The sequence below is a fragment of the Megalobrama amblycephala genome, linkage group LG24 (assembly GCF_018812025.1).
Source record: "Megalobrama amblycephala isolate DHTTF-2021 linkage group LG24, ASM1881202v1, whole genome shotgun sequence".
In the NCBI taxonomy this organism is placed as follows: Eukaryota; Metazoa; Chordata; class Actinopteri; order Cypriniformes; family Xenocyprididae; genus Megalobrama; species Megalobrama amblycephala.
Window position 1 is genome coordinate 17,980,603 of NC_063067.1, and position 26,608 is coordinate 18,007,210.

The 26,608-nt window shown below is 38.0% G+C and overlaps 1 protein-coding gene across 4 annotated transcripts in view; it reads right to left on the reverse strand.

The window, feature by feature from the left end:
- l1cama (L1 cell adhesion molecule, paralog a) overlaps positions 1-26,608 on the reverse strand; it is a 70,284-nt gene that overhangs the window by 18,192 nt on the left and 25,484 nt on the right. For 3 of the 4 annotated variants that reach the window (XM_048179154.1, XM_048179152.1, XM_048179153.1), the window contains exons 2-6: positions 11,970-12,214; positions 8,879-8,893; positions 7,711-7,813; positions 3,522-3,715; positions 30-152 (exon numbers count right to left, since the gene is read on the reverse strand). In XM_048179154.1, the coding sequence (XP_048035111.1) occupies positions 30-152; positions 3,522-3,715; positions 7,711-7,813; positions 8,879-8,893; positions 11,970-12,093 (559 nt within the window). In that variant the 5' untranslated portion in view covers positions 12,094-12,214. The remainder of the gene's footprint in view (positions 1-29; positions 153-3,521; positions 3,716-7,710; positions 7,814-8,878; positions 8,894-11,969; positions 12,215-26,608) is intronic. The other variant, XM_048179155.1, reaches the window with a different exon arrangement.

The following is a 26,608-nucleotide window of genomic DNA, read 5'->3' on the forward strand; positions in this document are numbered from 1 at the left end:
TGGATAAACCAGGATAAAATCAGACTTACTTTTGTCCATCCAGTGGATGACCGGGGCCATGGTGCTGTTTGGAGGATTACAGGGAAGCACCACACTCTCTCCTTCCTCCACCTTCTTTATCACCTTCTTCTCCTTCTGTAGAGTGGGAGTGTCTGCGAGAGAAAATAAAATTACACTGCCGTTCAAAAGTCTGGGGACGGTAAATACGTATAAAGTTTCTGAAGTCTCTTGCTTATTAAATTTGACCCTATTTGAGTGTGAGCAAAAACATGCCATTTTTGTGTGCGTCTCTTTAAATGCAAATGAGCTGCTGCTCCTGGCCACTTTCCAGAAGAGGGTGGAGCTTTAACAGCTCGTGCTTCAGTTGCTTAAAGGGTTAGTTCACCCAAAAATGAAAATGCTTTATCATTTCATTTATTACTCACCCTCATGCCATTCCACACCCGTAAGACCTTCGTTAATCTTCGGAATGCAAATTAAGATATTTTTGTTGAAATCCGATGGCTCCATAGCCAGCAATGACATTTCCTCTCTCAAGATCCATTAATGTACTGAAAACATATTTAAATCAGTTCATGTGACTACAGTGGTTCAATATTAATATTATAAAGCGACGAGAATATTTTTGTTGCCCAAAAAAAACAAAATAACGACTTATATAGTGTTGGCCGATTTCAAAACACTGCTTCAGGAAGCTTCGGAGCGTGTCGAATCAGCGTGTCGAATCAGCGTGTCGAATCAGCGTGTCGAATCAGCGGTTCAGAGTGCCAAAGTCACGTGATTTCAGCAGTTTGGCGGTTTGACACGCGATCCGATCATGATTCGACACAAAAGATTCATAACGTTCTGAAGCTTCCTGAAGCATTGAAATCAGCCATCACTAAAGTCGTTATTTTGTTTTTTTGGCGCACCAAAAATATTCTCGTCGCTTTATAATATTAATATTGAACCACTGTACTTACCATCGGATTTCAACAAAAATATCTTAATTTGTGTTCCAAAGATTAACGAAGGACTTGTGGAATGGCATGAGGGTGAGTAATAAATGACATTATTCATTTTTGGGTGAACTAACCCTTTAACAGCAACAAAACTGGAGAATCTCACGCAGCCAAAATGAGATTTGTCACTAACAGTGTTCAGCCTTACATTGTTCAAACCAGAGTCAGACACTGATGGAGAGACTCAGGAAGAAGTTACAACTTTTAGAATATATAAAGGATGTTTATGAACGGTTAGTGGATAAATTTATATAGTTGATGTGGAGTTGATTCAACTCATCGACCAGCATGTGCTGTCACGTTAGTCTTTTGTGCAAATCCAGTGTTCAATTGATCTTCTTTTGTGAAGCAGTCCGGTGTAAAATGACGGCATGGTAAAAACAACTCTTTCTCTTCTCTAAAGCAGCCCAAAATGGCCTCACCCCCTTTGTTGCATTCTTGGGGGTAAATTTTAGGGTTTGTGATGTCACTAACCAAGGAAGAAGCTAGTTGTAGTCCCTACCAGCCGCTTCTTGTAGTCCTTAAAAAGCGATTTCTGTAAAAAAAAATATCTCCCTTTGCATTGAACTTTGAGCGTCATAACTTTGCAGATGTTGTTTATTCTCACACAGAACGCGTTTTTCTATTCCAATGCGCTACTTTCCCATTGTTTTTCTATGTAAACGCGCTTGACGGACGTGCAATACCGTTACGCTCGCGTCTTTTGCAGCGTCTCACACATGAGCGCCGCGTTTTTAAGACGCCGTGTCAAGTTAAAAGAATTTCAACTTTTACATGCAGCGCAGCTCATCAATGTCAGTTCCAAAACAGTGGACCAATCAGAAGAACTTGGAGGCGGGGCAAGCGTTGCGAGTTGGCATGACAACTGTTTTATGGCAACATGGCGGAGGAGGCGCTCATTATTATCTTATTTTCTTTTTTCCATGTCAAAACTTGTATCTGTAAATTCTGCAGTTTGCCTATTTCTATTATTTCCGTTATTGTCGTTATTGCATCACGTCTCAAATGCGCGTCTCGAGACTCTCGCGTTCTGTGCTGCGCTTTTTTTTTAAACCACTCCTGAGCGCTGTGTCTCGCGTTTTTAGACGCAAAGACGCGTTCACACAGAACACGTTTTTCTATTCCAATGCACTACTTTCCCATTGTTTTTCTATGTAAACACGCGCTTGACGGACGTGCATGACCGTTACGCTCGCGTCTCGCGTCTTTTGCAGCGCCTCACACATGAGCGCCGCGTTTTTAAGACGCCGTGTCAAGTTAAAAGAATTTCAACTTTTACACGCAGCGCAACTCATCAATGTCAGTTCCAAAACAGTGGACCAATCAGAAGAACTTGGAGGCGGGGCAAGCGTTGCGAGTTGGCATGACAATTGTTTTATATAATGGCAACATGGCGGAGGAGGCGCTCATTATTATCTTATTTTCTTTTTTTCCATGTCAAAACTTGTATCTGTAAATTCTGCAGTTTGCCTATTTCTATTATTTCCGTTATTGTCGTTATTGCATCACGTCTCAAAGGCGCCTCTCGAGCAGCTCTCGAGACTCTCGCGTTCTATGCTGCGCTTTTTTTAAAACCACTCCTGAGCGCTGCGTCTCGCGTTTTTAGACGCAAGACGCGTTCTGTGTGAATGGCCCCTTACAGCAACATTACACACTGACTAAAATTAAAAAAGTGAAATCATAATCAACCACCTCTTTAAATGGTAGTGTAAATGAATAAAAAATTATTAAATTCATTCTCAGATGTGGATGGGGAAGGATTAAAATTATTATTTTCAATAATCGACCATTTCAAATACATTTTATCCTTCTGAGAAACTGTTAATTAGCAAGTAATTATATACAGCACAGCTGACAAAACAAACAAACACCAGAATGCAATTAAAAACTACATAACTAGTCCAACATTATTTATAAAATGCCTTGGCTTAAAATTATATGAAATAAGTGTGTGATGGTGCACATATTAATGTGTCCAGCAGCACCAGCTGTGTGTGGAGTTCATAATATGTTAGGCTATTGTTAGCCCTGCTCATGCTGAGTACTCTCACTTCCTGCACATATTAATCCCAGAAGTGGTCGTCCCCGCTGACACACTTACACGACTCACACTGGTTTCTGAGGTAACTGTTGTCAGGGAAACTGGCAGAGAGGTCGGGACAGAGGAAGGGAGACAGGTAGATTGCTAGATAGATGTGTTATTGTTGTTGTTTTGTACAATGATCCACTCATTGTTGTGTTTGATAGCGATTTGGGAAGCAATCTAGGATTTGCTTCCCAAATTCCAGAAAGTGCAAAGTGCTTGTGTGACTGGCACACACAATGAGCAGTAATTTTCCTCTAAATGACATTTTCTGCATATGACACAACAGGGGGCAGAGGGCTTGATTTTGGGCTGTTATCTGCTGTGCGCCAGATTCTCTCAACAGAAAACTCGCCGCATGTGGTAACGTCAGGGATATCAAACAGGCAATCATAAGTGTGTTGCTCTATAATGTTGTGGTAATGAGTGTGACTTACTCTCTGTGACAATATGAGCCTCGTTAGACACCGCCGTGCCGAGCTCGTTAGATGCGTAGCAGTTATATCTGCCCTGGTACTGGTGAATGGGTCCATCCTTGGTTGTCAACGAGAAGGTCCCAGAATCTCTGGACACTGAGAGGTCAGGGTCTTTTGAGGGGTCAAACTCCACACCATCTCTCACCCAGCGGAACCTAGCAATGATACAGATAAAAAAAATAAGTGACAGTAATTTTTAAAATAACATGGAAAATCAATTAAATGACTAATTAGGTTTTTTTTTTTTCAACCAATCCCCTCAATGATTAAAGGGTTAATTCAGCCAAAAATGAAAATTCTGTCATTTAATCACCCTCATGTCATAGAAAAACATTAAGCAGCATAACTGTTTTCAACATTGATAAAAATAAGAAATGTTTCTTGAGCAGCAAATCAGCATATTAAAATGATTTGTGGATCATGTGACACTGAAGACTGTAATGATGCTGAAGATTCAGCTTTGATCACAGGAATAAATTACATTTTAAAAAATATTCAAATAGAAAACAGTTATTTTAAAGTGTAATACTATTTCACAACATTACAGTTTTACTGTATTTTTGATCAAATAAATGCAGCCTTGGTGAACTTTTAAACACACTTTATTAATAACTTTTGAACTATAAATGTATACATAATTCCTTTTAATACACCTTAATATCAGGTATTTTAAATCACTGTAACCACTTTAAAATGCATTATAATATTCATAGTCAATGGAATGGCTTGATGAATGTAATTTTTAAAATATACTGAGTGGGACATACACTACCTGTCAAAAGTTTGGAAACATTACTATTTTTTTAACTAAAACAGTTTTTTCCTAAGTCTCTTATGCTCATTAAGGCTGCATTTATTTCATAATAAATACAGAAAAAACAATAAAATTGTGAAATATTATTACAATTTAAAATTATGGTTTTCTATTTTAATATAATATAATTATATATAATTTATTTATGTGATCAAAGCTGAATTTTCAGCATAATTTCTCCAGTCTTCAGTGTCACATGATCCTTCAGAAATCATTATAATATGCTGATTTGATACTCAGTTATTATCAATGTTGAAAACAGTTGTGTTGCTTAATATTTTTTTGGAACCTGTAATACTTTTTTCAAGATTCATTGATGAATAAAAGGTTAAAAAGAACTCATTTATTCAAAATATAATTTTTTTCTAACAATATAAATCTTTACTATCTTTTTTTATCAGTTTAACATCCATGCTGAATAAAAGTATTAATTTATTTAAAAAAGAAAAGAAAAAATAATTACTGACCCCAACTTTTAACGATAGTGTATATTGTTACAAAAGATTTCTATTTTAAATAAATGCTGATTTTTTTTTTTTTTTTTTTACGTTTTATTCATCAAAGAATCCTGAAAAAGTATCACAGGTTATAAAATAATATTAAGCAGCACAACTGTTTCCAACATTGATAATAAATCAGCATATTACAATGATTTCTGAAGGATCATGTGACACTGAAGACTGGAGTAATGATGCTGAAAATTCAGCTTTGCATCACAGAAATAAATTATACTTTAAAGTATATTAAAATAGAAAACCATAATTTTAAATTGTAATAATATTTCACAATATTATAGTTTTTTCTGTATTTATTATGAAATAAATGCAGCCTTAATGAGCATAAGAGACTTTGTTCAAAAACATTAAAAATAGTAATGTTTCCAAACTTTTTACCAGTAGTGTATAGACAGGCCTGACCTTTTTCTTATGGATCAAATAGAAAAAAGGATAGATTTACAAATAAATAGACATATTTAAAACTACGTAAATCATGTTTAAAAAGGGTAGTTAAATGTAAACAATAACTACATTTTTAAATGTGAATTAAATAAACTGTTTTAAAAATGTCTATTTACAAAGTGATTATTTGCATTTTTATTTTTTTTTTAATAATATATTATTTTTAAGTGGCACACCTAGTCTTCCATGGAATATAAACCTATGACTAAATGACTGGACATAAAAGACATTAAAGTCCAATTCTTTAGTCTTTAAAACACATCATATGATAATAGGTTTAAAGGGACAGTTCACCCAAAAATGAAAATTCTGTCATAATTTACTCACCCTCAAGAAGGTCCAAACCAGTTTCTTTGTTCTGCTGAACACAAAAGAAGGTATCTGAAAGAATGTCAGTAACCAAACAGATCTTGCCTCCCATTGACTATAATATTTATTTTTCCTACAATGGTAGTAAGTAAATGGGGGGAGAGATCCGTTTGGTTACTGACATTTCAAATACCTTCTTTTGTGTTCAGCAGAACAAAGAAACTCATACAGGTTTGGACCTTCTTGAGGGTGAGTAAATTATTGATATATATTATATCAATTAATAAATTATATTTGGGTGAACTGTCCCTTTAAATGTGTATCTAGTAGGGGAAAGTGGGGTGAGTTATGCCAGTTTTTACTCAAAGTGACTTTAAAGTGAGGCCATGGCAGTAATGCCTTCAACTTAAGAATGTACATATATTTCAGGATGTGGTGCATGCCTGAGAACAATAACTTTGGATCTGAAATAAATTGTTTCAGAAATATAGCTTTTGGAAAAAAAGTGGTCTTGTGGAGAATACATAGGGGTAATTTGTGCCAGTCATTTCTGAAGTAAAACAAGAACATTTTAATGTTATGAACTGTAATGCTATATGAAAGCAAGACAAATTCAATACAAAATTACTCTTTTAAGGTTTATTTAGATATTGTCACCCTATTAAACTGTTGGAATAGGCTAAGTCATATTTTGTAGTTTTTGGGAAAACACAAAAAACTTAAATACACAATATATGATATTTGTGAATCATTTAAGGCAAAAAGGCTTTGGCAATAGATGCCTGTTGACATACATAGAACGCTGTCTCTCAATTATAAGAATAACATATAAGAATACGCCACGTTCCAAATTATTATGCAAGTGATATATCAGTAAGATTTCAGTAGAATAAACATTCCGATTTTAGTATTTCTAAGAAAATATTTGTTTGTTTATTTATCCATGTCTTATAACTGGTATCAGTCTCAGACAAAATAATTTGTCAGGTCTACCCTACTTAGAAAACCTACTACCTAGAAACCCTACTTAGAGGTTGTTCCACATTATTAAGCAAGTCACAGTTTTCAAAATGGGGAGGAAGAAAGATCTTTCTGAAGATGAAAAAATGGGGAGGAAGAAAGATCTTTCTGAAGATGAAAATACCTGTTTGCTGCTAAACACTGGCTTTTTTTTATAGCTGCCCTTTTAATACAATTAATTTTTTGACAGGAACTTTCATTAATAAGCCTTTATCTGACCAAGTTCTGCTGTGCTCTAAATCACTCACAAATCTTATGATAATTCGATAATCTCCATTCAGTTTTCACACAATATTAGTTGTTTTCATGCCTTTTGCACAACATTGGACCATTTCATGCTTTTCATCTTCAGAAAGTGCGTTTTATAAGTGTGTGGCATGAAGGGTTTTGGTCTAAAATCAAGAATGTCACATAGTTTAACTGCTAAAATGTAAGAGTACAATGTACAATTACAAATTAATGATATGTTGAAAATAATCATACGTGGGGGTGAGTTGTGTCACTGGCACAACTTAACCCAGGCCCTCTGGCACAAATCACCCTGGACCCACAAGTTTGAAAAACTAGCATGATCCAGCAGTTAAGAGCTAACATCATGCTAACTGTATAGACTCATTGTGTAGCCTGCTAAAGCACTAAAACATGTGTGAAATGTTTACAAACTTGTCTATAATTGTTCACACACTACAATCAAAAAACCTTGCTCATAGAAATTTTACTTTGAAAGGGAAAAAACTGTTTTAGTTAAAATGTGCTTTCCTCTCATGCCATGTGTCTCTCTTCTTTGGAGGATGAGTAAAATGTATGGCTTTTCAAAATTATGTGGTCACATGACCAATTTCTTCTATGGTTTTCCAGAAACAATGGGTGGAACTACTTCCCCCCTGGCACAAATCACCCCACTCTCCCCTAATTGGTTATTATAATGTTACTGTGGCTGTGGTTACAGTTTTTTATGAAAGAATACAATGCAAAATACAAAGCAATATATAAAGGCTTCAAATAAACGGTTACCAAATTATGCAACAGTGTTGCTATGGATACTAACGTGGGTGGGGGATTCCCAGTTGCCTCACAGGTGAGTGTGATGTCATCTGCTGAGAAGGTGGTGATAGACTTTGGCTGGGCGGTAATCACTGGGGGGCTTTTCACTGCATCACAATCACACACGAAACATTCAATTACCCTGTACATTTCTGCAAGCTGTGAAGTTAGCAAAGCAACACCCTTAAAATAGAAACAGACATCTATTTCCAAAGAGCTATAATAACTTCAGCTCATTTGTAGTTGCTTCAGCTGTGGATGGGGAAGGCATATTAGTCACAGTAGTTAAGCAGCCTTTCCGCTGACCTGCTTTAATCACAATATTCAAAACAACTTAATGATCAGCTGCGCCACTGACTTCAGTAAAGTTTCCCACTAAACCTCAACAATGTTCTGAAGCAAACGCACACACTTGATTGGTTCCAACAGACATTTGCAGGAAACGGAATATCGTCCATGTCATTAGAAACCCCCAAGTGAAAAGAGGGAAATGAAGAACGCAGCGTATTGCATGCAGAGGCAATACATGAGATTAGGTGAGCCCGAGATGTTCTCTAAGTGTTGGTTGTTTTACGGATGAGTGCCCGGTGAAAGAACTGGAGAGCAGGAATAAATTGAGACTAGAGGAATGAATGAGCGAGGCAGACAGCGAGAGCATAAAGCATTAGTGATGTAATCTGCGGACAGAGTCACTGAGGCTAACAAGTGCTTATACTAGACACAAAACAACACTGATGTCTGGGAATGATTACAGTGAATGTGGAATGATGCAGTTTATCTATTTATTATTATTATCTGTTTACAACCCTGGAAGAGGTCAAAACTGGTGAACAGGAAATTAAAAAAATTAAAAAAGGAGACTGTTCAAAAACTGAAGAAATCCCTTGTGATGGACCATCATATGGACCATTAACCGTTATAACTGGGAGGCATGGCCACCCCTCACCCATCTACGGAAGATAATCATTCATTTTAAAAGACTCATGCCTTTAACGCACCCTCCATTTTTTCACAATCATTCCCACACATCTGAATATAACAAACAAATTTCTCAGCTGATCAGTTTGGGCTGTTTGCTGCAGGCTGTGTTCCGTTATCAGAATGAGTCTGGGAAATGTTAGTTGAGTAGAGTCAGTACATGCAAAAACATATTACATGCTAGAAATACTCACAGTCTTTAATTTTGTCTGTCCATTGAGTCAGCAGGGGGAAAAAAATCTTTTTAGTTTACAATAATGCACACCAACAATATTCATTTATATTGTACAAACCACACACAAACATGTAAAACATGCACACACAGACACATAAACTATGCCTATATGACTATTATTCCTAATTTAAGCTAACTCCTAACATCTAACCCTAATGTGGACTAGTATTTGCAAGGAGATTTTTAGAAATGTGGCCCTCACAAGACAAGTGCACATACACAAACCCACATTTGTTCTTCTGTCATAGTGTGAACTTTCCATTGACCTGTTTTTCTATTTTAAATACTTGTTTTTTTAAATACTCTCTTAACTCTCACAGAAACCATTTTTCATTTTTAGATTTTCATTAAGATATTATTTATTGTTTATTAGGTTGTTGTCCTCATGAGCTCTGTTGGTGATGTCATGTTTTACTATCCTCATGACCAGGGCCGTAACCACCATAGACATTGAGGAGGAATAATTAGAAATGGACAAATTGTCCCCCCATCATCTGAAATTCCTGCACTGCTCTGCTGCACTTCATTACACAGTTATATGTATGTTGTTAGGATGACAAACAAAGTTTAAAAATTACATTTTTAGTCTGGTCACTGGTCTGCCTCAGCGGTCTAACAATGTCAAAATGATTGAGATGGCCAATCAAATCAAAGTCAGAGCGTGAATTCCAGCATAAAGCACCAGTTTAACATTGAAAGAGAGAGAGGTAAGCTGTAAATTGCAAAACATTTAATACATGTCCGCTGTTTTGCAACAGAAATTTTAAAGGTGCCGAAAAACATGTTTTCAAAAGATGTAATATAAGTCTTAAGTGTCCCCTGTATGTGTCTGTTAAGTTTCAGCTCAAAATACCCCATAGTTTTTTTTTTAATTAATTTTTTTAACTGCCTATCATTATAAATGCGCCGATTCAGGGTACGCGGCCCCTTTAAATCTCGTGCTCCACGCCCCAAGAGCTCGCGCTTGCCTTAAACACCATAAACAAAGTTCACACAGCTAATATAACCCTCAAAATTGATCTTTACAAAGTGTTCGTCATGCAGCATGTCTAATCTCGCAAGTATAGTATTTATTTGAATGTTTACATTTGATTCTGAATGAGTTTGATGGTGCTCCGTGGCTAACGCTAACATTACACACTATTGGAGAGATTTATAAAGAATGAAGTTGTGTTTATGAATTATACAGACTGCAAGTGTTTAGAAAATGAAAATAACAACAGCTCTTGTCTCCGTGAATACAGTAAGAAACGATGGTAACTTTAACCACATTGAACAGTACATTAGCAACATGCTAACGAAACATTTAGAAAGACAATTTACAAATATCACTAAAAATATCATGATATCAATGATCATGTCAGTTATTATTGCTCCATCTGCCATTTTTCGCTATTGTTCTTGCTTGCTTACCTAGTCTGATGATTCAGCTGTGCACAGATCCAGACGTTAATACTGGCTGCCCTTGTGTAATGCCTTGAACATGAGCTGGCATATGCAAATATTGGGGGCGTACACCCCGACTGTTACGTAACAGTCAGTGTTATGTTGAGATTCGCCTGTTCCTCGGAGGTCATTTAAACAAATGAGATTTATATAAGAAGGAGGAAACAATGGAGTTTGAGACTCACTGTATGTCATTTCCATGTACTGAACTCTTGTTATTCAACTATGCTGAGGTAAATTCAATTTTTGAATCTAGGGCACCTTTTAAAGACCAACGGTAACATCCATTGATTCAAACTACTCTAATTTTTTTTCTCAAATATGACCGTTTTGAATTGAAAATATGCATTTAGGCTACGTGTAACTCCATAATTCCAAACTGAGTGTGATGAGACAAACGTTTTATGTTTTCAACTTCGACATATTAGGCATAAAAAATAAAAGTATATGTGTGCATATTTTCATAAAAATTAATGCAATCCTATTTGCAAACATTTCAAAAATGATTATTTTCCAACTAGAATTAGACCTAGAATTTCCTTCACTGTTCCATTTCTTTATGCTTTATAAAAAAAATGTTCCTCCCCAATGTTCAAGACATGGTTACGGCCTTGCCCATGACGGCATTTGCTCCAACAGTGAAGGCAAAACCTGACCCCCCCAAGATGGCATTAAGCATTTTTTTGTTTTGTGATGTAATGATTACACTTTTTGGAGGTAAAACAAAGAAAACACATGATGCCAGCTTAGACACCTGGACTGTCGTCAGCTGGCCAACAAAAGCCACACTAGAGATAACAAGATGCTGGCAAAGCAGAGCTAAAATAAACACCCTCCCTATCTAGCTATTTTCCTTCCTTTGACTTCAACCACCCTTAGCAAGACTGCTTGGTACTGCAGTCCCAACAACTTAATAAGAAAACAAACACGCTGAGTGCCTGAAAACTGCAACACGGCAGTGAGACAAGAACAGAGCGTTAGCATATGGGCCGGACCCGGTCAGACTGTGTGTGCTGGCTGAACATTTTAATGTTGGTGTGTTATTGATCTCAGTGATCACATTCATTTCCATGTTTCCCATTTAAAGGTCACTAATTTAAAGTCAAGAGAAAACATGACCTTTCATGTAAATTTAACTCTTCACTGACATCTCATTCTGGTGCATTTCTGTTTTGTAGTTTTCATCATCTACTCTTTTTCCTCTTCTTTTGTGTGTGTGTTTGGAGGGGTGAGACAGAAAGATGCTCTGTTACACTGATACATGGCTACAATCTTAAATTGCAGATGTACAATAATAGCAACAAACCCAGTGCTGTTTATAGCTTTAGGACGCTTGTAGCAGCTTCTGTTTTTACAGTTCCTGCTCAGGTGGGTTTCAATCACTGTGTCCTTTCCAATCAGGCCTGCACTAGGTGTTCGGATCAATAATATAATCAATTGAGCAATTAAACTTGCTTAAAACTGCTCATTCTGCATTTTTAACTCACATACACAACAATAAGCCATAGCAAACATTATAATACTGCAAAAACCAATGCAAAAAACACAAAAAAACACTCACCATGCACTTACATATTTAATGTAATGTAAAATCCTGTACTCACATTTGGATGGGATGTTGATCATGGTGTCCCCGGGCCTTGGAGCCACAGACAGCAGGAGGAGAGGGAGCAAGAGAGCAGCACATCGCCCCCTGCTGCCCACCTGCTGTTTTGACGTGGCAGGCATTACACCTGCTGGCAGGCACAAACACAACGGGCCAGAAAATATCAGATAATCCCAATCAGAGTAGAGCAGTCTTTACTGTTTATTCTTCCTGTATGTTTCTCTCAGGTCCACACCCTCTTGACTGCAAGAGAAGAGAGAGAGAGAGAGTGAGAGTGAGGGAGGGAGGGTCAGGAAGAGGGAGACCCATGCAAGTGTAGAAAAAAAAAAAAAAACACTCAAACCTCCACATGGCCCAGGACAGAGGGAGCTAGAAGAGCCAAAGAGAGGGGTGGAGTTGGGGGCACAGTAAGAAATGGAGGTGCATGATATGCTATGACAATATCGGTCGACCTTTACAAAGAAAAATGCAATGGTACCATGGTAAAGTGATAGTTTCAGAGGCAATACCATGGTACACAATGATTATCAAATTAATTTAATGTACCATGCTATTTAAAATACATTGTTCTCAAAGGTATTTCAAAGAATACCATGGTAGTCCAACAACCATGGTAGAAACAAGGTACTTTTTGTAGTTTAAGCTTTATATAATGATAATAATAATAATAATAATAATTATGATCATCATCATCATTAATATTTATTTAATATTTATCAATATTTTTTATAATGTATTATTATATAGTATTTATTAATTCTGACAATATCAGTATATTTATATTTAATTAATATTTAAAATAATTACAAAATTATCATCATTTATTGTACTATTTAATATGTATCAATATTTATTCTTACATTAATACTGATATTTATGTTGTATAATATTAATTTATATTATTAGTATTATCAGATTTTTGTAATTTGAGAGCTTATTTTTTCCAATAACCCATGGAAATGTTATCAATCATAAAATTAACATATTCTGCAGCTAAAACTTCTATATCAAGGCACTAGAATATTTACAAAACAGATTGATATAAATACTAGAAACCATTTTTATAGATGAAGTGACCATAAGTGCGAGTACATGAATATATGCATTTCCTCAGCAAGATCTCAGAAGATCTTAATGGTCATGCCATTAATAGATAATGATGAATGGAGGCCAGTGCAAGCAAAAAGATGAATATTAAATAATGTCTGGGGCTTTTTGAGGAGCCTCTTTAACAGAAAAGATATTCATCTATTAGAGCAGCTATCGCTCACGCCACAGGCTTATGAGCTACGCCGCAGGAGGAGTTCTCCATCTGTACCTGGGCCTGCCAATTGACACCACAAAGACCTCCATGTGTGGTTCCATTTATCAGCACTATCAATGGATCAAGCAATCGTCTTTTCATTCACTTGCCTTGATCACAATACTATATAAAAATGAGCTCCCCAAGGACTTGTGATAAAAACTTCAGACAGAGGATGGGGATGAAACAATATAAGAAGCGAGAGGTGGATATTTTTGTTGGCTCGGGTAGAGCGTGTCTGACAGCAGCTGGCAGCTATGCATATCTTTAGCTGGGGCACCGCTGTACCCTGCTGGTGCCAAACCCTGGAGCTGAGTGACCTTGGAGCAGAAGGAAAGGTTGAAGGAGGAGTAAAGCACAATCATTCACTTTCCAACACTCGTGCACACACACAACCTCAAAGACTAGGCTCAGACTAGCATGAATTTCCAAGCAGTTTCATGAATGTCTATGGTGGTTTGGTGGCAGACAAGCACCACAGGGCTGGATCACAGTCCCACGAGGCCCCTAAAAAAACATCTTTGGAGGTCGCCAGACTCGCCCTGGCTCTTCCGAGGTACATCTGCTGCCCCTAGTGGCAGACACTTTAACATGAATAAAACAGAAAATCTATACTATTTTGTCAAAATTAAAATACAACAAATATTATATTAAAATTATGTCTGGAATGTGCGGTCACAAAAATTTCAGTGAAAAGGACTATTGCTCATTGTGAAGTGTAGCATTGTTTGAAACGCAGAAGTTACTTTCAAACTAACTACTGTGGCCTCAAGCCATCCTAGGTGTATATGACTTTCTTATTTCTGATGAACATAATCACAGAAATATTAATAAATATCCTGACGCATCAGAGATTTATAATGGCAGTGATAGGGATCAGTGAGTATGAGCTGAAGAAAGAGCTTTCATCCACATCTATCCATTATAAACATGTGCTCCACAAGGCTCCGGGGGGTTAATAAAGACCTTCTGAAGCAAAGCGATGTGTTTGTGTAAAAAAAAAAAAAATCCATATTTAAACAAGTTATGAAGTTAAACATGTAGCTTCCGCCAGACCGCCTTCCATATTGAAGTTACGAAGAAAGTGTAAACTGGCGTCACTTCAGTTACACTTTTTCCGTACGTTGAATAGGGAAGGCGTAGGACGTAGTGTAAGCACTGAACTGCAAGAGTTTTACACTTTCTGCGTACAGTGAATACGGAAGGCGGCTTGTGCGGAAGCTAAATATTTTACTTCATAACTTGTTTAAATATGGATATTTTTTTACACAAATGCATTGCTTCGCTTCAGAAGGACTTTATTAACCCCCCGGAGCCATGTGGAGCATATATTTATGATGGGTGGATGGAAGCACTTTCTTCCCTGCCATTATAAAGCTCGGATGCGTCAGGATATTTGTTACTATTTCTGCGATTATGTTTATCAGAAAAAAGAAAGTCATTTACACCTAGGATGGCTTGAGGGTGAGTAAAGCTTGGGCAAATTTACATTTCAAAGTGAACTAATCCTTTAAGAAGCCTGACCCCAACATACAGTACCAGCATCCGAAATACAGGCTACCATGCTGGTCTTTTCAACCAAGAACAACAACTGTAGGAGGAGGATTCGTATTTCATTTTTATAGCTGGAACATTTGAGTCAGCATTTGAGCCCACATAATGTTACTTACAGGTCACATATGGAAGATCATACACATAATGTTGGTGTAGCACCTCAATCTTGGATTACGTGGCTCATTAAGCATAGTCACCTCGTATCGGTGCTGTGCCTGCAAATCTCTCCATGAAAGCAAGAATTAGAGGAGAGAAGAAAAGGAGGAGTGGAAGGGGTGAAAGAAGATGACAGCCAAGACATTAATCCATTCCTCCATTAAATCACACAGCTGCCCAAATCAATCAGTCACCTTTCCTCTCCTTTCATCCTCTAGACTTGGAGATATTAGTATGAACTGATCAGAGGGGGAGGGGATGTATAAGCAGCCAATTAGATGCCAGGTAAGTCTCCGTTGGCCTTTAACAAATGCCATCAAATGAGGATGAATCGAGTCGGGCCTTCATTGCATTTCACTGGCACCGAGAGGTGCTGAGCGTAGTCCGATTAGCCCTGTCACAGTTCTGCTCCAGAGGGACCCAGCCGCCAATCAAACTAGTGCCCAGTAACGTGATTAAGCAGTACCCGCTAACTAGGTGACCAAGTCAAGCATGACTGGCTTGCAGAGAATAGAGCAGGAAAGGAGGGGTTTGAGGGTGTGGAAATGAAGGGGAGTGTCACATATCCATGAAATGAGCTCCAGGCACTACTTGAACCCCAACGTGCTGATAAGAACCTTGTCTATCACGGCTTACATGGCCTCTATTGCTGATGTGAGAGAGATTGACAACGGCCAGAGTCTCTTAGCACTGCTGTGCAGCTGTTGCTGATAGTATCTAATCCTGTCACCTGCCTCATTACCGAGGGTCATAGACTAAACGTCACTGATTCCCTGCAGCGGTCGGGGACCGAAAGCAATTATGTAGTTTCCGTAGAACAGATGTGCATGCAAAAAACAAAACAAAAACAATAATAATCATAATAAACATACCATGCTTTCAGCACCACAGAGAATTGATGCATCATCCCACATAAACAAACTCTGTAATGTCAACCCTGAGGCAACTGAAAAACAAACAATTATGTTTGCGAAATGGAGCATATCACTTCGCTCACAGCACATACTGCTTGAATTTCAGTGGAAATCATTTCATCACAGAAACTTGAAGTTTTGAATGTAATCACAGCAAAGGTTGTCTGGATCACAGCTTCTAAAAATGACAGCTTTGAAAAAATTTACTTTGAAACAAAAAAAAGGGAGAATCTTATTTAAGTACATTAATAGTGAGAAAGATAAGGTTTTATATAATCTTCGGTGGACCAAACTTGCTGAACACTGTATTTCAGTAGACGAGAGCTTAAAGCTAAACTTATTCCTGTCATGTCAGTTGGATTATAGTGGGAATCAAGAAGTGTAAATCATGTTCTTATTTGATCCTGAGGTTATCCAAAAACAGTTATTTTAAATTGCAATTATATTTCACCAAAATACTTTTTTTTTTTTTTTTTTTTTTTTTTTTTTTTTTTTTTAAAGGGGGACCTACACTGCGTTCCAAATTATTTTGCAAGAGACAAATCAGTAAGATTTCTGTACAATAAACATTCAGATTTTAGTTTTTCTAAGAAAGTGTTTGTTTGTTTATTTATCCATGTCTTTTTAGATAACTGGTATCAATCTCAGACAAAATAATTTGCCAGGTCTATGGAAACCCTACTTAGAGGTTGTTCCACATTTTTAAGCAAGTCACAGTTCTCATGCAATATGGGGAGGAAGAAAGATCTTTCTGAAGATGAAAAGCATGAAATGGTGCAATGTTGTGCAAAAGGCATGAAAACAACTAATATTGTGTGAAACTGAATGGAGATTATCGAATTATCATAAGATTTGTGAGTGATTTAGAGCACAGCAGAACTCGGTCAGATAAAGGCTTATTGAGGAAAGTTCCTGTCAAAAAAATTAATTGTATTAAAAAGGCAGCTATAAAAAAGCCAGTGTTGAGCAGCAATCAGGTATTTGAAGCTGCTGGTGTCTCTGGAGTCTCAAGAAGCTCTCCATCAGGATGGCAGTTGTGTGTAAAGATGCATTTTAGACACCACTAACCAAACCTCACAAAGAGAAACATTTACAGTGGGTGTAGAAATACATGAAGACTTGTTTTTAAATAGTTTTATTCACTGACTAAAGCCGTACTACAATGGATGGTCTAAATGGATGGATTTCTGGATGGTTGGTGAATGACCACCACGTTCCAACAAGACTGTGACGTCAGCAAGGAGCTGGTGGGTGATGATTTGGGCTGGAATATTGGGAAGTGAGATGGAGGGTATTAAAATGACTTTTGGAAGATATGTGGAGTTCATAACTGGCCATTTTCAGCTATAGTATAAAAAGGAGGATAGTGCCTTCTGAAATACAATGCACTATGCACTATCCCATGCTGCAAAAAAACACCACAGCAATAAAACTGGTTGAAAATGTATTTCTACACCCACTGTAAATGTTTCTCTTTGTGAGGTTTGGTTTGGAGTGGCTAAAATGCATCTTTACACACAACTGCCAGCCTGCATGGAGAGCTTCTTAAGACTCCAGAGACACCAGGAGCTTCAAACACCTGTTTGCTGCTCAACACTGGCTTTTTTATAGCTGCCCTTTTAATACAATACATTTTTTTGACAGGAACTTTCCTCAATAAGCCTTTATCTGACCGAGTTCTGCTGTGCTCTAAATCACACACAAATCTTATGATAATTCGATAATCTCCATTCAGTTTCACACAATATTAGTTGTTTTCATGCCTTTTGCACAACATTGGACCATTTCATGATTTTCATCTTCAGAAAGATCTTTCTTCCTCCTCATATTGCATGAGAACTGTGACTTGCTTAATAATGTGGAACAACCTCTAAGTAGGGTTTCCATAGATCTGGCTAATTATTTTGTCTGAGATTGATACCAGTTATCTAAAAAGACATGGATAAATAAACAAACAAACATTTTCTTAGAAAAACTAAAATCTGAATGTTTATTGTACTGAAATCTTACTGATATGTCAATTGCATAATAATTTGGAACGCAGTGTATAATACCCCTTTTACAAGATGTGATATAAGTCTCTAGAGTCCTCAGAATGTGTCTGTGAAGTTTCAGCTCAAAATACCCCACATTTATTATAGCTTGTCAAATTTGCCCCTATTTGGGTGTGAGCAAAAACACACCATTTTTGTGTGTGTCCCTTTAAATGCAAATGAGCTGCTGATCCATGCCTGCTTTCCAGAAGAGGGTGGAGCTTTAACAGCTCACGCTTCAGTTGCTCAATAACAACAAAGCTGGAGAATCTCACGCAGCCAATATGACGATTAAACCACCACTTTATGTTTTATTTTTGGCATTTTTGCCTTTTTTTAATGACAGGACAGTAAGTTGACAGGATGCAAAGTTGGAGCGAGAAAGGGGGGGACAGGATCGGGAAAGGTCCACAAGCCGGGACTCAAACTCGGGAAGCCCGAAGCGCAACTGCCCTATATGTCGGCGTGCTGCCCACGAGGCTATTGGTGGTGACTCAAATTACAATTTTTACTGTATTTTGCTCAAATAAATGCAGCCATGGAGAGCATAAGAGATTTCTTTCAGCATAGTTCTTTTAACAAAAAATCTTACCGACCTCAAACTTGTGTACGGTAGTGTATATATATTGGGCTACTTTATCTTCAACATAAATAACCTCTCATTTTGAGAGGATGTAATGGTCATGCCAATTACAAAGAAGAGTCTCACTGATTAATTTCGGACTATACAGGCTACAGGATAAACCAGCAGGAGACCATGTAGACTTCAATGTTCTGAGATGTAATATCTCTTATCTGTTCTAAAATCATCATCTACAGCTTGCATAATTATTTTCCCTGCACCCTCAAGCAACTAGTGAGAATATGTATTCTAGCACACTAATTTAAAATTAGAAACAAAAAAAATGCAAATATTAATCTACACACAGACGCTTTCTTCAAACAATACCCTGTGTTCTGCCGTTTTGCTGAACCGCAGTAGCACTAAGAGCGTTTATCCAGTGAAAGTCATCTGTACAGTATGTGTTTATAAGGGCTGGGCTCTGTCATGCCTCCTCTTTAAATATTTACCACCTCCAACTGTGAGGATGCGTGTCAAAGACTGAAGGAGAGAAAGAGAGAGAGAGAGATGGAGAATAAATGAATACATGCTTGCCCTCCACCCTCAAGACCTCCCCGAGGGTCTGTCTGTCTGGAAAGTCGAGAGACGGACAGCAACAGAAACACAGATCTGAAGGCGAAGAAAGAGGGACAGGAAAAAAAGAGGGGGAGGAGATAGGTGACTGAAGGTAATGGGAAAAAAGAGGAGTGGCAGAAGACAAGGAGACATAGAGGGGGGCCTGTAATTTGCAGAGACCCCCTGCAGGGTAAATTATTTATAGCCTGGCCTTCCCTACCGGTACAATTTGCCCTGAATTCACCTAAATTCATAATTCATATCAGTTTGTTCACCGTATATTTGGTCCGGGACCAGATTGTCCCCCTCTGTGCACTCAGCCGTCACTGTGTCTGGGTTTTCTTGAAGACCGGCATCTTATTTGCATGAACCTGTTGCAGGTAACTCAAGGGTTAAGTGCATATAGCGATGTAGAGCAAAAATAATACCAGTTCCTGATCCAAGCAGACAAGCTCCACACAATAGTGTGCATGGAATGCTAGATTACAGATTACATTGATCCCATTATACTCTGACGATAGTGGTGAAAGCAGCAATTATTGCTCACTAATAAAAAGTCAATATTTCAGAGAGACTATGCAATATTTGTCTTTTAAACATGTGCACCAGTGTTTCCTGCACAGTAGTGAATCTATGGAATGTGAATCGCGAAGAAACGTCTTTTAAATTGAGTGCCACTTTCCCAAAATTTGTTTTATTATTCTTTAAAGCTATGTAATTTATGGTTGCAACAATAGTGTTTTTTGCCATTTATGAGGTGGCTTGGATGAACGTGAGACTCAGGATACAGGATGACTTGACACTTAATAACACTTATAATTTGGATACAACAATTTTATGAACATATTCAATTCAAAACCCAGATGACATCATCTTGTTTAGCGCAGACATCTGTCATTCAGGGTATGCTTGTATAGATAGTTTTTTAGACTTTCCCGCCATTGCATGGTTATGCGATATTGGAATATTTGTGAGCAAGGGATTTTCTTTACTGTACATAGGCTGCATATATATATTATGTACTGTATACTGTATTACGGTAGGTTGTCGATCATAAGACTCAGACATTGATTGAAATTCTGGGTCTATTCTGATTGGCTCGTAATGTTTTTATCGTTTATCAGCTGGAAAAAGTAGAGTAACACTTTATTTTGGTGGTCCCCTTTAGACATTCTCTTGACCAGTGTTGGAGAAAGTTACTTTTAAAAGTAATGCATTACAATATTGCGTTACTCCCTAAAAAAGTAACTAATTGAGTTACTTAGTTACTTTTTATGGAAAGTAATGCGTTATGTTACTTTTGCATTACTTTTTTTCATCTAGGCTGAGCTGTTTGTTCTATTATTGGCAAATGTAAAGGCTCTTTTACACCAAAAGTGAAATGATAAGCCTCAAGCTGAAAGAAATGCAAAGTCACGCCTGTACAGAGGGCACAGTTCAAACAAACAAGTCTTTCAGCTGTGCTGCCATTCTGGAATACAGAATAATAGGACTCAGGAGAAGTAGTAAAGGAGTAAATGTATGCTCATATTTAATCTAGAATTAGTCTAGAATAACTGTCATGTTTACACAGTGCAAACAACGCCTCTGCACTTACTCCCGATTTCTCTCAACATAGGGACAAGAGGTATTTTGCTGTAAATGTAAAAGGAATGCGTTACTTTACTAGTTACTTGAAAAAAGTAATCTGATTATATAACTCACGTTACTTGTAATGCGTTACCCCCAACGTTGCTGTTAACTATAACGTTGCACCTACATGTCAACTCATTATAGAATTAGAAGAGTATTCTTAGTCTGTCTGCTACCCCTACCCCTTAGACTCCACTAATACTCTGAGAGTTAGTTGACATGTAGGTGCAATGTAATAATCAACAGGATCAAAATAAAGTGTAACCAAAAAGGGTTCTGAAAGAGATTCCAACGATGGTGTCGTTATCATAGGGGAATCATTTGTGCAGGAAATGGTTCTTTTTAGTGAATCAAAAACATACAACATGGCCGGTGTAATCTGATTCCCAAATGAATGGCTCATATTATACAGTTCCTTTAATGAATAGTTTGAAAGTGCAAGTTACCGACTTGAATCAGTCAAATGAATCCTCCTACTGGTTGCTGAATCAACATACTGAACTGCAAGATTGTATCCATATAAAAATTTTGTGAGTATCAAAACTGACTTACTGTCTATATGTAACGGAGTTTAAAAATATTTAAAATTTAGCATAAATTGGGGAAACTCGCCATTAGCTTTTGTGTTGCTCACGTTTGTGCACATGATATTGCGGGGCGGAGCTATGTAATCAGAGTCTCATAGCTCGTCCTGCTGGTAAGTCGCATCAATGATTGCTCTGTCTTAATTAAGTTTGGATCATTTTCAAGCCCAAGTCTGAACTGTAAACTGCACAAAAGTTTACTTATTTTGTCTGTCAGCTCCTAGTTGTGTTATTTGTGACAATAAGATCTCCGTGAACTCCGAACTTGTTTATTTTATTTAAGACTTCTCATGCGACATCGATGCACTGTATTCTCATCAGCCTTTTGGTGCTGTTTCTCACAGGTATGTGTTTTATTCGCTTTTGTCATGTTCTGTGTTAAAATATTAGCCCCAGCTGAGTCAAAGTCCCTTTAAGACAAGTCATTTCACTCGGCGGCCATCTTTGAAACGCCTCTCAGACATCCTGGGCATCATGCCCTATCTCTTTGAATGGGGAAACATCAAATTCTCCAAAACTATTCACCAACCTTACAATTACATTTCATATTTGAAATCACCAATGAAATCTGACAACAGCTGTCTTATAAATGTTTTATCCAAACGCTCGAATCATGACAAAAAACTATTTTTTTAGGCTGGATCAAGCTAATGCGCATGCGCAGACCTAAATGCGCGTCTCTTCTGCCACGTTTCAGAGGCGCGCGTCTGACTGTTTCTATAGAAACCGGCGCTTCTAACGGCTGCTGCAGTGACGCGATGACTTTACCAGTCGGCGATTTGCTCTTATTTAGAAGGCGGGACTTATTCCGTCATATTGCGCGTTACACTTTCTCCCATTCAAAACAATACGAGTGACACATCTTGTGTTATTCTATGGTTATTCTATAGTCTTTGGCTGAGCGTTAGCTATTAGCACACGTGCTTGCACGTGCAGTCCTGTGTAACTGCGCCATTTTCGGGCTGCGTTCTTCTCTCCTCATTTAATTTATACAAAATATGTAAAATGATGGTTACTTGAGTTTATAGTTTCACTGTATTAATGTGAATTGTCTGTTTATTTTCTTTAATGTATGCTTTATATAGAATTGTCCACTATATGTTCACGATCACTTTGAGAAAATGTAATCAGCAGAGCTGCATATCTCGTCCAGCTGACTTCTCATGCAACATCAATGCACTGCATTCTAATCAGCCTTTTGGTGCTGTTTGTCCCAGTCTTGTCTTGTCCCAGGCCCAGTAAAGCAACTTTGAGTGACCATCCACCTGATCTCAGCCTGAATTATTCCATCCAACACACAAACAGTCACATATATAACAAAGTTTTGGATGGATGGTGACTCCCCCTTACTGCAAGAATCTAATTCTGTAGGGAAACATTGTAGGGTGTACAAACAGAGCATTAAAAATAACAGATAAACTATAGAGGACATGATACTAATTCTCTCTTCCTGTTATAAGAGGATGAACAGGTCTCTTTGACTCTATAGCCCTTGATATGACACACTTTAGTTTAGCTTTTCTTCACACAGGGACATAAGCACACACTCCTCTTTGCCTCACTTTGGACAGCGATATTTCTCTGCTTTATTGACTTGACATCCTATGCGGTTTACCCAAGGGTCCCCCTGCGTGGATGTGGCCTCTCATCTTCATAAAGGCCTCTGATGTGCGCCGACAGCACCGGAGCGCACAGGAGAGCAGAGAGCCGCCCTAACCACCTGACAACTGACCTGTATCTCAAATTGCTACTGATGCAATGTTTGCGGAACACTGAGTCTAAGACCGGCAGAGCTTTTTTTTACCGTAATTATTCTGGTTCTTGTTTTCTAAAAACCCTCGCTCATGCCTCCTCCTCGCTATTTCTCTGGATTAAGGGTTAATATCGGAGACACAGAAAGCTGTAGAAAATAAAGGTTGTCAGAGGGGCAACCGCCCACTCGCTCCATCCACGTTACCATGGCAACGGGGTCTCCACAGCATCTCCTCCATACATGGACATACAAATTCAGTTATTCACACGCATGCACACCCACACACACACACGGGGAGACTATCATGGAGACTATCATGGAGTCATGCAGCATACACATGATCAAGCTTGCAACACACTATAAACAAATCTATCTGATGTATTTCAGTTAACAAGATATTATGCTCTAACCACAATGCCAACAAGGAAAATCATCCAGGAAAAAAAAAAAAAAAAATTCCCGCTGTCTTTTTCCATGTTACATGAGGCCGTACCCGTCAGGTTTATTTATTTATTGATGTTTTTTTTCCCTTAAGACACAATAAAAACAGAGGGAATAAAAGACTTGGTGAATAATTCAAGTAAAGAAGTGTGTTCATTAAGACAAGAAAGGTGGAAAAGGGGGTATAGATATTTCCAACAGAGCTTGAGGGGGGAAGGGGAAGAGAGGAGAGATAGAGGGAGGGACGGAGACTCCTCAAGATCAAAGGAGATTCTGATTGAATAATAATATTAAATATTAATCTGATGGTTATACAAAGAGAGCAACAGAAATGTGGGAACATGGTGACAACATTTAGGGAAAATTAATTAGGGAAATTAACCAGCTAGAGAACTTCAATTTTATCTATCCGACAGCAGCATGTGTAGCTCCATATGGCATATGGTTTGGTAATGAACATGTATACAAAGGTCAAGTTAGTCATTTCTTATTATTATTATTTACATATATATAGTGCTTTTCTCATTCTCATCTAATTTCTATTTCACTTGATCTGGGATACTTGAACAGCCTTGGATTAAGCCATGGATTAAAAATCAAATGTCTCTGCATGTTGTTTGAGAAAAAGTAAATTAATGTCAGCATCAAAAATGTAGGTGCATCATTGGTTTGGAACAAATGCCTACGGATTCACTGGCACAGATTCTTAGTCTCTCCGTCTCAACTCTAAATGGGCCACATTCACTTTGTTAGTGTCAGTCGCAATGACATACTAAGCTTGTGGAACACCAGCGTTCATTAAAGAAACACCTCTGGTGCTTTGGGATGACGCATGACATGCACACTTGGCCGGTCACCCAATTACAAATTTCACCCTATTCTGACAAGCCAAGTCAACAACGACGACTAATCTCTGTAGACATGAAGATATTCTACACTAAAGAGGTAATTAATATGACAAATGTTGCTTAAAGAGCTCATGGAATGACATGCTAGCATGGGACAGATGTATGTGGGGGGGCCTAAACTCATAAAAGGCAACAGTGAGTCAATATTAGCTTCGGTAAATGTAGCAATCATAGCATTATGAAATTAAGCGGAAAACCCATTACCACTGACCTTCTTTCTCCCTCCCCCCTCGGACCGCTTTTGTCAGGCACGGCTACTTTCCTGCCCCGGAGTATCTAGCAACTCTCTAAATTGACTAAATTCAGCCACGACTTTGACCTTCACTTTTGATTTTTCGCTTTTGAAATACAAACCGCGTCTTTTTCACCTGACTTGGGTCTCAATGCCGGATTGCAGTTCTCGGGTGCTGTCAAAGGGGTCAAGATTGAACTGATGAGAGAGGTGAGGGCATTTAAAAGGAACCGTCTTGAGCGCTCCACTGCAGACAGATAGGATAGACATCCTGTTCTACACTGACAGACCTGCAATGGGTCATTTACCCATTCAAACAGACCCATTTGTATATATATATATATATATATATATATATATGTGTATGGAAATTATATATTAAATTAAAAACTTAAACATGACAAAAATCCACGTACCCAAAAATTGAATATAGTCAAAACACACAAGAAAACAATACAATAGTAAATTAAACATTTTATAACAATAAGAGCTTCATACAGTTGAGAGTCTACAACCTTGTTAAGCTCAGAAAAGCATAATTATGCATACAACAATAACATTTGACCAAGCCAAAACAGCATGTCACAGCAACACAACACAGGATAATTAAACCCAGCACATCTCAAAGCACAGCAGCTCAATTAGGCCTTAATAAGGCCTGGACCACACAATTGCATGGAAGCATATCATTAGCATGCCACATGCTGTAGCTGGCTTACATCTGAGGGTCCCTGTGTGATGGAGATGGGGTACAGGCTGTCAGTAAGTGTGCATGAGTGTGCGTAGAGGTGTTACAGGTCCCTTGGGCCCAGTGATAAGTGGAGAGCACTGGGGGGAGCGCAGCTGTCGAGGGGTTGTGTGACACGCGGGGCATGTCAGCCGCTCCCGAGGGGAGATGCACAAACCCCACACCCTCATCATACCCAGACTGATGGACAGCCCGTCCACACCGTCAGCTGTGACATTACACCGCAAAACACGCTTTACCATGACAGATCACACCCACTACAAGGTCTCCTATCAAAGTAGCTCAACAGGGTGCTAGCAACACCAAGATCGTGGGTTTGATTTCCAGGGAACAAGCAAAATAAAAATGTTCGGCAAGCAAGCAAGGAAGAAAGAAAGCAAGCAAGCAAGCAAGCAAGAAATGTATATATTATATATTATTTTATATATATTTATACTACAGGGCTGTTGAATGCTCAAATCTTATTGACGAACGTTCTAAGGTGTGCAATTATTTTCAGAGAAACGTACGGCTAAAGTAATTCTAGGCAGGTCTTGACCGCATGTCCATATCACTTCGCCACATGATTTCAGTTATTTCAAAAGGTCCTTACTGCCTACAACCGCAAAACCAAAACCCACTATGACACCAACCAAGCAAATATAGTAAATAATAGGATATAAACGTCAAATTATTGTCATGGTTTTAGCCACAAAATACATTATGTCCTGAAAGCACATATTGTCTCCCGCTCTCTCTCAAAGAAATGCTTTCCTCTGATGAATTAATCAGTAAAATAGTTTAGCAACTTAAAAGCTACATGACATTTCTCACCAGCGACTTAATAGCTGTGGTTCTTGAGGTAGATAAACTTGCAGTTTCATTATTAGTTGAGAGACAGATCAGGCTGGCAAATTCACATGCTTATTCTCTCTCTCTCTCACTCTCAACTGTGTTAATAACTGTATCATATTAGTCTTATCAAATGGCTCAAACCTTCGTTACTAGTTCTGAAATTACGTTTTGGAATTAGCAACGAAGGCTTGGGATGAGATGTGTAAGAAATTAGTCCCTCACACAAGAGTATTTTAAGGACAAAAACCTGACAAATTTGTTCAAATACAACATCTGAACAATGTCTTGAGGTGTGGTTACCATGGTATAAGTGGAATAATTAACTCCGAACCATTGAATTATTAGAAAATAATGCACACCTGAGGTGT